Source organism: Danio rerio, chromosome 7 (assembly GCF_052040795.2).
Source record: "Danio rerio strain M-AB ecotype USA chromosome 7, GRCz13ab, whole genome shotgun sequence".
Lineage (NCBI taxonomy): Eukaryota > Metazoa > Chordata > Actinopteri > Cypriniformes > Danionidae > Danio > Danio rerio.
This window is the reverse complement of record NC_141027.1, coordinates 45,611,513-45,624,552: the sequence shown is the minus strand read 5'-3', so window position 1 is coordinate 45,624,552 and position 13,040 is coordinate 45,611,513. Positions and strand designations below refer to the sequence as shown.

General features: G+C 33.1%; 1 protein-coding gene across 1 annotated transcript in view; it reads left to right on the top strand.

Moving 5' to 3' along the window:
* cdh16 (cadherin 16, KSP-cadherin) overlaps nt 1-13,040 on the top strand; it is a 90,915-nt gene that overhangs the window by 22,997 nt on the left and 54,878 nt on the right. Inside the window, exon 7 of the mRNA XM_087261644.1 lies at nt 2,140-2,336. Within this exon, the coding sequence (XP_087117770.1) occupies nt 2,140-2,336 (197 nt within the window). The remainder of the gene's footprint in view (nt 1-2,139; nt 2,337-13,040) is intronic.

Here is a 13,040-nt window from a genome sequence, read left to right as displayed (position 1 = left end):
ACATGAGTCTGGTTCAAACGCACCCAGAACAGCCTGGCATTAACTCAGAGAGAGAAAAACAGAGAGAGATAAAAACAGGATTAATGCGCTCAGAGTGTGTTTGTACACTGTGTTTTCATGTGCCGTTTCAGACAAAAGATGCTTTTGTAATCCAAGTCTTTAGTGCTGGCTTTGATTTGCTTTGAGCCATGGGGTGATATACCTTGTGTTAAACCTGCTTGATGGTTAGGTAATGTGCAAAACCTGCAGCCATATAAAGTTTAAAGTTACATTTGACTTCTTTTTTGTTTTGTATTTTTAGTGAAAGAAATTAATCATTTAACATTCAATCAGAGTGTATTAAATGAATTAAATTAAATGCCACATTAAAAATGCTATAGTAAATTATATAGTGTTCGGCAATCATATTGTAAAGTGTATTACTTTGTATGCTTTATACATTCTACTTTATATTTTAATGTATACTTTATAAATTGTAGTATTTACAACTCTTTGGTTATGACACTGTATTAACTATACCGTACGGATAAACTGTAATAAATATTATAGTACTTTTACTACAGTAAGTTGTATTGATTTAAGGTAAGGTGTATTTAATAACATACTTAGATATAGGGTATACGGTACATTGTACAGATATTTTTACATTAAATCTGAAAGTGTAAGATGCGTGTTGTGTGGCTGACAGTAATATCAGTACATTATGCTGCCCATAGTAAACGTGCATTCTGACGACCTGGCGAGGAAAGTAAAAACAATGGAAAACAAATAGACAGATTACAGTTGAACCACTGAAGTCACATGGAATGTTTTGGGAATGTTTTCAATTTTACAACCCCTTTGGAGGGCTAGAGAGCTCTCAGAATAAATATCTTAATTTGTGTTTCTAAATTGGTTTCTAGGCATTGAAATAAGGGTGAGTTGTTAATAACATAAATTTCAGATTGTTTAAACATTGTTCAGATTGTTTTTTCTCATTACACAGTATTTATTTTCCTTTGAGTCTTTTCTTTTTCTACTACTTGTGTGTGTGTGTGTGTGTGTGTGTGTGTGTGTGTTTGTGTGTGTGTGTGTGTGTGTGTGTGTGTGTCTCTCTTTCTCTCTCTCTCTCTCTCTCTCTCTCTCTCTCTCTCTCTCTATATATATATATATATATATATATATATATATATATATATATATATATATATATATATATATATATATATATATATATATATATATATATATATATATATATATATATATATATATATATATATATATATATATATATATATATATATATATATATATATATATATATATATAATATATATATATATATATGGACTTCTTTGGGCCAACTCAAGGACCAGTTGTCCTGTGAGGGTCCATGTGTTTGTGAGTGCATGTATATAAATAGTTAGATTTTTGAACATGTATTGAGTATTGAAAACTTCATGTTTTTTTTCCAAACATTCCAAACATTAAAATAAAACAAAACAAAAAAAAAATCAGAAAAATTAGTTATGTGTATTAACAAATAGGACGACACAAGAAGAAAGTACTAAACTACTGAAAAGTGTTAAATACTTGAACTAAAATACTTTTTTGGTTATGGCAGCTTTAAGATGACTCTCAAGTGGAGAATGAAGTCACATGAATTGCTCAGGTGTGAGTTTTTCACAGGCTTCAACAGTGTAAAAATCTTTATTAAAAAATTAAAGCTTTAAATTGTATTTTATATGGGATTCAAGTCACGTGATTGGCTCGGCCATTCTACAGCTTGATTTTTTTATTTTTATTTTTTTTCTGAAAGCATTTTAAAGTTTCCTTGTCTCACCCTGGCTTCATCTTCATCATAATGTAGATGTTGGATTGAAACAGGCTGCTGAAAAACTACTGAGAGATTTCAGCTGCTGTCAGGCTTTCATTACCTTTTTACACCTCCCTTTCTTTGTGTTTTCAATACTTTTTCTCTGCATCATTTCATTTCATTACACATAACATTTCTTTGATTGTTACTAACATCTGGTGAAAATTTCAAGTCAACGACACCTTTAGGAATGTGTGTTCAAAGAAAAATGGTGACGTGTTCAATACTTATTTTCCCCGCTGTAAGCATAGATACCTTTGTAAACATATCCATCTGTGCAGGTGCTTCAACATTGGATCCAGAGATGTGTGGCCGCTACAAGCTCTCTGTAATGGTGCAGGACATGGCAGGCAAGGCCAATGCTTTCTTCTCCACTGGAACTGTGCTGGTGGAAGTGACTGGGAATGCATGGGCCTCTCCAGACCCTGTGAGGCTGCAGGAGAATCTGCCTGGACCATATCCCATCCCAATCTCACAGGTATGATGAAAAGAGCACTGGCGGCATGACACAGATGGGCATAGGTGAGTATGTTTCATATTGCGTGCATCCTCTTCAAAGGCGAGTGTGGCAACATCCCATAATTGCACAAGGCTTTCATCATCACATGACCTCTTGCTTGATGTTCAGATTTTGTAATATTATTCATGACTCACTGCCATCTTAGCAAAAATTCCCATATTTGAAATGCCTAATATTGTGATGGTAAATATGCTATATATCATACTGTATAATATATTTATAAGAATATGTACGGTTTATATTAGGACTACCGAATGCTAAGGAAAATTCTGTTGTTCTCAGTTATCTTCAGTGAAACTCATAGCTATAGTATTTCCATTAGCTGACCATTTTTGTTGCTTAGTTACATGCCCTGTCAATCATCTTCTCACGTCCTCCACATGTATATAACATTTAACTTCTTTTCACGTTGTAGCAGTACTTTAATCTGCCAATGTATTGTGGGAAATATTAGATATTAAAATGTGCATCCACCAGAAATAGAAAACCATCTGCAACACAGGTTCATTTTGAAAACGTAGCCCTATACATTTCTGGAGATGGTGAATTATGTAGCCAGTGCTACAAATGCTGCATTCCGTTTTAAAACGGCAGTATGACACCATTCCTTCCCTTGCACAGCTGACCGCTCACCTCTGTATGGACGGCTTTCCTGCTGTTACTAGTTTGTTCAGTTTATTCGCCATGTATGTCGGTGGACTTAAGACACTGAGAGGAGTTGACCACTATGACGGGGTTCGAGTCCGGTAAAGAACGGTTACAGAAAGCAGGTAAGACAAAAACAGAAGACAAAAAATGAAGTAAACAAGTAAATAACTTGAGAACAGCAGGTACCATTGGCACTCACGTGAGATATTTTAGATCTCCAAAAGCGTACACAGCGGCCTCTGGCCGATTCACGAGAACAAAAACTGCAAATAAACGTAGCTCCTGGGACACATTTTGCTCTCTCCAGAAATGTGTATAGGGGTATGTAAGCTGAATGAGCCTGGCTTGACCATCTGGATAACTTTGGAATATTAATTGTTTGGTATCATACTAAAGTTTTGGTGCACACTCATTATTTTTAAAAATACATTTTAGGATGCAAGGTGTATGCCGCATGGAATGCAGCATTTCTATGAGTTCCATGAGAAATAATTTCTATAAATTATTTGATTATTGGAATAAAATATTTAAAACTTTGAAAGATGTGTTCGACATAGCTCTGAATACAAATCCGCTTCTGACCCTTTTTGGTTTGGCAATAGATGCAAACCTTTCAGTAATAGTCCGAAAGGCTTTAGCTTTTACTACTTTAGCAAAATGTCTCTCCACCCTTTTTGATGCATGAAAGAAGTGTTTAGTTGCATTAAATCACTTCCTGGTTCTTTAAAGACCTTTGAGGTGTGGCACCCCTTTTTAGATTATTTGCTGGCTGACTCTTATGATTCAATAATAGATGAATATTTAATTATTATTCATTTTCATTTTTTACCTAATTATCATCATCATCACCATCATTATTATTATTATTGTTATTATTATTATTATTATTATTATTATTATTATCATCATTATTATTATTATTATTATTATTATTATCATTATTATTATTATTATTATTATTATTTCCTTTTAATTATGTTTATTTGGTTTTGTCTATGAGAAGTTAAAGGCTGTTGAGGGAGAAAAGAGTTTATTTGGGGTAGTGTTTACAACAATAATTATAAAAATGAATGGTGCAATTGATATTCCAAGTTGAAAACTTCAAAGAAATTTAATATAGAAATTATCCTTATACATGGGAGATTTTTTAGGACAAAAACCTGAAAAGTATCTTAAAATACAGCATATCTATGTATGTGGTAACCACTGCTGAATTGACTGGAGCCAATTGAATTATTAGAAAATAATGCTCTCCTGTTATCAGTTATTCCTTATATGATATACTTGCTCTGTATTTAATATAGAGCATTTACTTTTTTACATCATATCCATTGGCTTAATTTGCTTAATTTTACTTTAATTTGAACCGGAAAGACTAAATCTGTTGGTTGTAGGAGGTGTAAAAAGATGTAAAAAAGTGACATGAGAGAAAGGCTCAAATACAGTCAGCCATACTAGTGTGTGCACTGCACAGTGTAGTGGAAAGTGTGTTTGCAGAATCATCTTTTATTACAGTAACAAGTTGTTCGTGGGTTTGTGGCAAAAAAAAATAAAAAAATCATCCTCTCTATACTGTATGAATGCCTCCTACACACACCACGCATTTCCACCCACTACAAGTCCTGGATCACAAATTTTTTTTCTCTGTTCCAGCCAGAGTTACAGTGCAAGTTACTCCAGGGATGTTCAAGCTGTTTGATTTATTGCTATGCTAAAAATATTAGGCCTGTTAGAATGCTAATTATTATCACAACACTATAAAGTATATCATATATCATACATATTTTTAAAACGTCTTGGCTAAATAAACTATTTGGTAAATGTGCTTTGTAGCAGAATGTACTGGATGTGTTCATTAGGATATTTTGAAGTTTACTTTGTGGTTATACATAGGCTTGTCGCAGTGATTAATAGATTGACCTATTGTTCAATACATGGTCTGATTTAGCTGACTGCTCTGTCTTTTCTTCTGCTCTATGAGGTGATATAGTGTTCAGACAGCTAGCAAACAGTAAATAGTGACAGGTAAAAGTGTTACTTAAGCTGTTATGTAGTGTTTTCATGACAACTCCCTCCGATTTGAAAGAATCAATCCAAAAAGATTTAGTTTCAAAGGGGTAACCTGCTGTGTTTCCTTTCAATTGCTGAGATATAAAATTAAATTAAATTAAATTAAATTAAATTAAATTAAATTAAATTAAATTAAATTAAATTAAATTAAATTAAACTGAATTTAATTTAATTTAATTTAATTTAATTTAATTTAATTTAATTTAATTTAATTTAATTTAATTTAATTTAATTTAATTTAATTTAATTTAATTTAACTAATTTGTCATTTTCGTTCAGGAGAACTATTTGTATTACGATTTAGGCATTATAAAATATATATTTATAACAATATCAAAAGAAGACTGTTTGTTAAAATAATTATTTATTCATTAAATTACATAGTGAAACAGGATCAGTGTGTTATGTGTGTTTGTGTTATGCTATTAGTCATGCATTATCATTGTTATTAGTTTAATGTTAAATCATGGTAATATAGACTAATAAAAATACCCTTGTTTATCAACCTTTTTAAAGGGTGCACTTGCAATATTATTCTAATAAATTTTCTTTTTATAGTCAGAACCATAAAATGATCTTAAAGGGGACCTGTTAGGGGAGCGCGGGGCACAAAGTAATGCAGGGCAAATTGTAACACCGAGTTAAAGGTATTTGCTCAGGGTTAACCATGGCACGCTTCCGAGGTTTTCACCACAGTGTCGGCAGACGTCTTCCTGCCAATTATTGAAAATTTGGATGAGAAACACAGGAGAAACCCTTTTTGTAGCATAAAAGTATTTTATTATAGTTTTTTATAAAAAAAAATCTGTAAAAGTATGTACGTAAAATCTTATATTGTTGTGATTAACATCTTCTAGGCTAAAAGATGAAATAATTTTGAAGGATATAAAAACACACAATGACTGCTAGCCAGTTTTGAGGAAATCATGACACAGATGGGTTAGTTGTAACAGAATGTTACTATTAAGCCACACACTGTTGGACACCAAATGTTTTTTTTTTTAATAGAGAATATTTTTATTTGAAAAAAATGTTGCTAATAATGCAAATAAATGTACTGTATAATGATGAATACATGGATAATGATGCAAATAGATTCAAATGTGTTTGTCCAATAAACAAATAAATACGTAAACATATTGTGCTATATAGAATAAAAAAGAAATGAGCCGATTACTGAGGAAATATAGCTACTATTTGAAGTAAATTGAATTTAAATTAATTGTGTGAAATCTACCTTTAAATGCATGTGTTACAACTAATCCTCTGTCGGTTACAACTTGCCCCGCAGGTTGGGTAAATAGTAACAGTTTTACTCCTGGCACTTTTGGCAATACTACACAGAAACCATAGGTCCGGCGATCATAATTGCAGTGCTCATTGGTAGGAGAAGCTTGTGTGTTATTAGTAAAAAAAAAAAAAAAAATGTTTTGTCTAACCACATTACTTTTTTCATTATTTGACCAAAACCAAAAAGTGTTACTTTGTGCCCCGCTCTCCCCTATGCAAAAATTACTTTTATAAAGACTTTTTAACACAGTTGTGTGGCAACAGTCTGTGAATATACTGTCAGCTTCTAGTAGTAAAAGTTTATTAATTGTATTTTTTATAATCACACTTCTTAAAAACAGTCTGCAGAAACTCTTTGATTGACATTCTCACTTTGTATGTATATGTATGGGGAAACACCGCCATGATATCTCCCTTATTAGCATAAGATGTTAGTCTTGTTTTTGAATCTGCAACTATGCAGACACATAGGCATTTATTGCTCTGCCCTCTTTTAAAAAGATGGCTGGGAGCACAATCTCATATGAATTTAAAGTGTCAGTCACTAAAACGGCACAATTAAGATTAAAGCCTAAAATTGAGAGTTTCAAAAATATTGTGTGTAGTATTTTATTGGTATATTAGTTTAATGGTGTATTTGTATATTGTTAAGCACAATATTTATTTACCAAAATGAAGCACACCAAAGAATTAACAGATATTGTGATAGGACTAGTATGGGATACTGTATACAGAGCTATACAAGGTTACAGAAATGAAAATGATGCTGTGAGGATGGATAATATGAACCAGTGGATATACAGACTAATCATCTGAAGGAAAAAAAAGAAACAGAAAAGCTGTATCCAGAATATAAGTATGATCTTCACAGCCTTATTTCATCTCATTAAAGGGATAGTTCACCCAAAAATGACAATGTACTCACTATGAACTCACCCTCAAATAATTCCAAATGAGTTTATGTGTTTCTTGCTTCTGTTAAACAAAAAAAGAAGATATACTGAAGAATGTCAATGGTTTCAGGTTTCCATCATTTTTTAAATATCTTCTTTTGTGTTTGACAGAACATATCAACTCCTAAAGGTTCGAAACAAGTAAAGGCTGAAACAGAGTTGTCATTTTTTGGATGAACTATCCCTTTAAATTGTATAATTAATATTGGTTTTAAACTGAAAAATAAAACGATTCAAAGACAATTCCTTAGATTTACTATTACTATAGTTTTATTTTTATGTTAAGTGTTTGTAAACAACTTATTTGGGCTGAATTTAAACAAATAAATCAAGTCGAGCTTTACTAAATTAAATTTGTTTTATTTAAATTTCATATAAATTGTTTGCAACAATTTTGCAAAAATAGTTTTTTCAGTGTAAAGGGACGCTTTTTGTTTGCGTTTATTGTTTATTGTTTATTTTTTCCAGCAAAAAGTGCCCTGGTGTGAACGGGCATTAATAGTAGTATTGGCCTTGATATATGCAATTAATTGTGATTTAAACATGCAATTTGTTTAAAACAGCCAATTTAATCTTGATACAAAACATGCTGTAATTTAATAATGCAGTTTTATTTTTTTTAAATCAGTTCACATCAAAGAGCTAGCTCCTAATGTAAGGATGTTAGATAATGAATAATATTGTGTGTGCTATACGTCCAGGTTTTCTCTCTGGAATTGTTTTTTTTTTTTTTTTTTTTTTATGGGAAAAGCCTTTTGCCACCCCCTCATGTGTGCTACACTGTGCATGTGGGCGGTTGGAGTTGCACTGGTTATGAAACAGATTAGTGGTCATGAAGGACCGTGTGTGTGTCGTGTATTTCTCTCTGTTTCTCATAGCAACGCTGCTCGCCACATTTCACCCTTCTCCATTTTTCTACTTGTGAAGCGATATAGAAATAAAGCTAAAAAAGTTGCCTCAATCCTCTTAACTCTGTGTGTTCCTACACAACACGTTTCAGATAAAGAGCTTTATTTGATCATAATGCTTAGTGGTTGAGCTGAGCTTGGGATGCCAGCTTTGTTTGTTTGCTTTCACTCAAATCCTCCAAGTCCAGGGGTGACACAAAATTCAGGAGAGCAGCTAAATTGAGCAGCTGGTGGTTCAAACTGTGTTTAGCTGATGCCAAAATAGAGCAGTCAAATTTTTCTGTCTTTTTTTATTCAATTGACTCTTCATTATGACAAATCACAGCTCAAGTGTCACAATTTGCTATATGTGGCTAAGTGCATAAGAGACAGTTGGAGAGACAGCATAAACGTTTTCAATTGGTATGTTCAGATGAGGCCTGTGAAAGATGTCTTGAAGCTTCAGCGTGAAATATGCTGTATTGTGCAGATGTGTTAGCCCCCCATTAGTTCTGGTGTTCAGTAAAGCTGTAATGAGCAACCAGATTTATGTTTTGGTCTCTTCGTTAGAGTACAAAACAAAAGTTTTTAGTGTGTGAGGTATTTAGTGTATTAGCCCTATAAATATACTACAAAGATCATCTTAAGGATTTAGGCAATTAAATTAAATCTGTCTGTCTGCCTGTCTATCTGTCTAAGTAATCATATACCACCTCTATAGTTTCACTTAGGGATGCACCAAATTTTTTATTTTTTTTTTGTCAGATATTGATTACAAATAACTTTTAATATTTGGAGACTGATAGCCGATATATAGCTAGCTGATAAATATACATATTTTAAAATGTTATTTTTTCTATATTGAACAACTGATTTTATTATAAAAACTTGGAACAGAAAAGTTTGAACTGACCTTATGAACTGAATGTTTAAAATTGTCTTATATAGCCTACTCAGAGCCAAAAAAAGCAATTATTATTACATAATTATTATATATTATTAAGTGTAATAAACTAATTATCATAACTATTATAATACTTGGTTAAAATTACTTTGTTGTAAAATAGAAAAAGCAAACAATAATGTTTCACATTAAAATTAATTACTATAGTTAATTATTTACTCAATATATAATATAGTCTATATATTATATTATCTTAACTGATTATCTGATTATAAACTACTGTATTTTTCTTAACTGTCAGCAACTGTTAGTAATATATATATATATATATATATATATATATATATATATATATATATATATATATATATATATATATATATATATATATATATATATATATATATATATATACATACACACACACACACACACACACACACACACACACATATATATATATATATATATATATATATATATATATATATATATATATATATATATATATATATAAATTATTATTATTAATTATTACCAGTTAATTTGTTTGTAATGCTAAATTTGTTGCAACTGTAATTACAACAAATTACCAGTACTTTATGGCTTAAAAACAATATATTGCTTACTTTAAACTACTATTGTATATAATGTGTAAAATCATTACTTAAAAAGTTATTAGAAAATTAAGCAAATAAATACTATTAAATCCCTTGAGTAGAATATTAATGTAATATCATACATTTGTTACACGTAAAAATATTTTTATTTCATATAAAGATGTATTAGTGCCTATTAAACCTGTCCAATTTAGATCGTTCAGCAAGGCCAGCAAATGAGTATGATTGACTGATCATCTTTGATGATGACTGGTAGAAAACTGTTCAGTCTATTATATTGAATGGCGATCGGAAACAACGCTTCCCATTCGCTCCTCTTGATCACAATATTTGTAAAATAGTATATACTATTGTTTATTTTGTTCAATATGTATTAACAATATACAATTATATTAATGACAATGTCCGGGAAGAAGTTAATAACGGTAACATCCGTCGTAACTATATATGGTTTGCCTAGATCGTGTGTGCTGGATTGTGTGTGCCTGAAACATGTGTGGTTCTGCGGGTCTGCAGCTGGATATTACTGGAAGTTTTAGGTAGTACAGTGCTGTCACTGTAAAACACATAGATTAACAGTATACTACTGTAACCATACTGTAAAGTAATTTATGTGTTACCTGATTTATACTAAAGATTTTATTATGTTTGTGCTGAATTCATTTTTTTATGTGATACTGATAATGTTACAAAATATCTTTGTTGGCTGACAAATGACTGATGACACACTCCACTAAAAAAGTGTTCTCTGAAGAACTAATTACACACTTTTAAAAGACACACATCAAAAGACAAACCTTTTTAAAAATCATTGGCAAGTTTTCTTTTACCACACATTTTCAGCCTCAGCGAGAGCTGTCATTCTCCTGTCTTTCTACAAGGATGACTTTGTTGTTTATAAACTTGACCAAGTCTATAGGAACAAAGAAGCCTGTAATTACAACGTATGTTTAAATTTCGACTAAATAAAATATCACCCTACAACCCAAGACTGGTTGCTCACTAAAGCTAAGCAGAGCTGAGGCTGGTCAGTACCGGGATGGGAGACCACATGGGAAAACTAGGTAGCTGTTGAAAGTGGTGTTTGTGATGATGCCAGCGGGATGTGCTTACCCTGTGGTCTGTGTGAGTCCTAATGCCCCAGTATACCGAAGGGGACATTATACTGTCAGTAGCCGCGTTTCCACTATCGCACCTAAAGCGAGCGAGCCAGGACGAGCCAAGGCCAGTCGCGTTTCCACTGTCACTTCCGGGGCCTAATTGGGCCAAATCGGGGCTTTCTTGGGGCCAGCGGCCGGCCTTTTTCGGCCCGCCGAATACCTTGGGCCAAAGAGGGCCCGCCTGGGCTTCGGGGCGGAGTGAAAGGAGAGGCGGACACAGTTTTCCGATCGCACATGAGTACATGCGCGAAACACATAACAAATAAATAAATAAGGGAAAGAAAACATCTGGAACAAATTATAGGCTGGGGTCTTTTTGCGTATGATCGCCCCTATGTTTCTCTTTTAAATGTAAGGCTGTTGCATAAAAAAACAAAGTAGGTTTAATTTATAATTGACATTTCTTTGCTGCGTCCTCCTTGATGTTTCAATAACGCGTAATAGTTAATACACCATATTAAAGAAACAGCAGGCAGTAAAGGTTTTAGAGAGTTTTTGTCAAGTTTAAAAGGTGTTTTGTGCGCGTTTAGGTGCCTGTATGTGTGTGTGAGACCGAGGAAAAGAGCGCTCCCTTCATAGCTCTGTTGATGCTGCAAGCGCCTTTTTTCTTTTCTTTTTTATTGTTTTTATTTATTTTGGAGATAATACACATATATGAATACAACTGAAAGACATTAAACTTTACAAATTTCGTGTCCACTTTTGTAGGCTCAAAACAATAGTGTCATAACTAGATAAAATAGCCTAAGCTATATTGAAATAATTTAAAGAATTACAAATATCAGATATAATAAAATCACATTAAAAAAATAAACCAATATAAAACTAACAAAAGCTAGCTATAACAATTAGGTACTATATCAAACTGTTTTAAAGCCATAAACTTTCATTTTTCAAAAGCCTCTCTGAAAAAAAAGATTTTAGATATTTTCTAAAAACAAGAAACACCGGAGAATGTTTTAAATATTATTTATAAAGTATTTGGATATGATGATATTAATCAAATCACGCAAACAGCATTTTCGGGATTGAGTGAAAGCAGAAATTAGGCGACCTTTTTCTGTCTTCCAGCTGCGCAGCACTTTCTTGACGCATCGGGGAAAACTGCAAGTTCAAAATGTGTTCTGTGTCCTCAAACAAGTGTGTATGTTTTTATATGACGTGGTAAAATGAAAAAAGGAAATTTCAAATACACAAAGAGCTTTATTAGTGCATCGCTGCTGAGCGCATGCAATATAGGCTATATATTATTACATGCTGCTCTTATGTGCTGAAACACTTAACACTTTCCTTTACTTAAGATTTTATAACCAACATCTTTAAATAAAGGGAATCGCCTAACTTAGTGTCATAAAGCCTATAGTGAGCATTTGGGATGAATGTTGGACAGCGTCTGTCTAACTGAGGATGTTATAAAATACATTTTATATCGAGTTATTAACAGAGAATTTTATATAGGCCTATGTGGTGTTATATTATGGATGTGCGCTCCCTGCGCTGGGTCCCTCCGTTAGTGGCAAGACCACTGGATTTTGATGCCAACAGTCGGTCGGCAGGTAAATGAATATGATTAATGAGAACACACAGGCATGTGCGTATAGACATACATTGTACTGCTGTACAGTAACGTGTCATTTGTTTGTTTTGGTTGTCCTTATTTTAATAGTTTTGTGATGATGCGGTGTGCTTTATCTGCCTGATTCCCGCTGAAGTGGGCGGATTGAGTGACGTTTGATTCGGGGGATGTTCTGGGGGCGGGGTTTACTTGACGCGCTGCGAGCTACTAGCCCGACAGTGGAAACGCGACATGATTTCGGCCTCACTGCTCAACCTCCCGGGCGATTGGCCCGGCCTGCCCCGGTAAAAGCCCTGGCTCAACTGGCCTGATAGTGGAAATGCGGCTAGTGAGCAGTGTCATTTGAATAAGATGTTATACTGAGGCCCTGACTGTCGGTGCTCATTAATAACAATTTTTATAAAGATTAGGGGTGCAATCCTTGCCAAATTTCCTTCCCCGGCACTTACCTATCCACCAAGTCCTCCTCATCCTCTGAATTGGCTCTATCTCTGTTCTCTCCACTCCACCTGCAGCTGATGAGTACTCTGGTGCATTTGTCTTGAGGTTGTCAT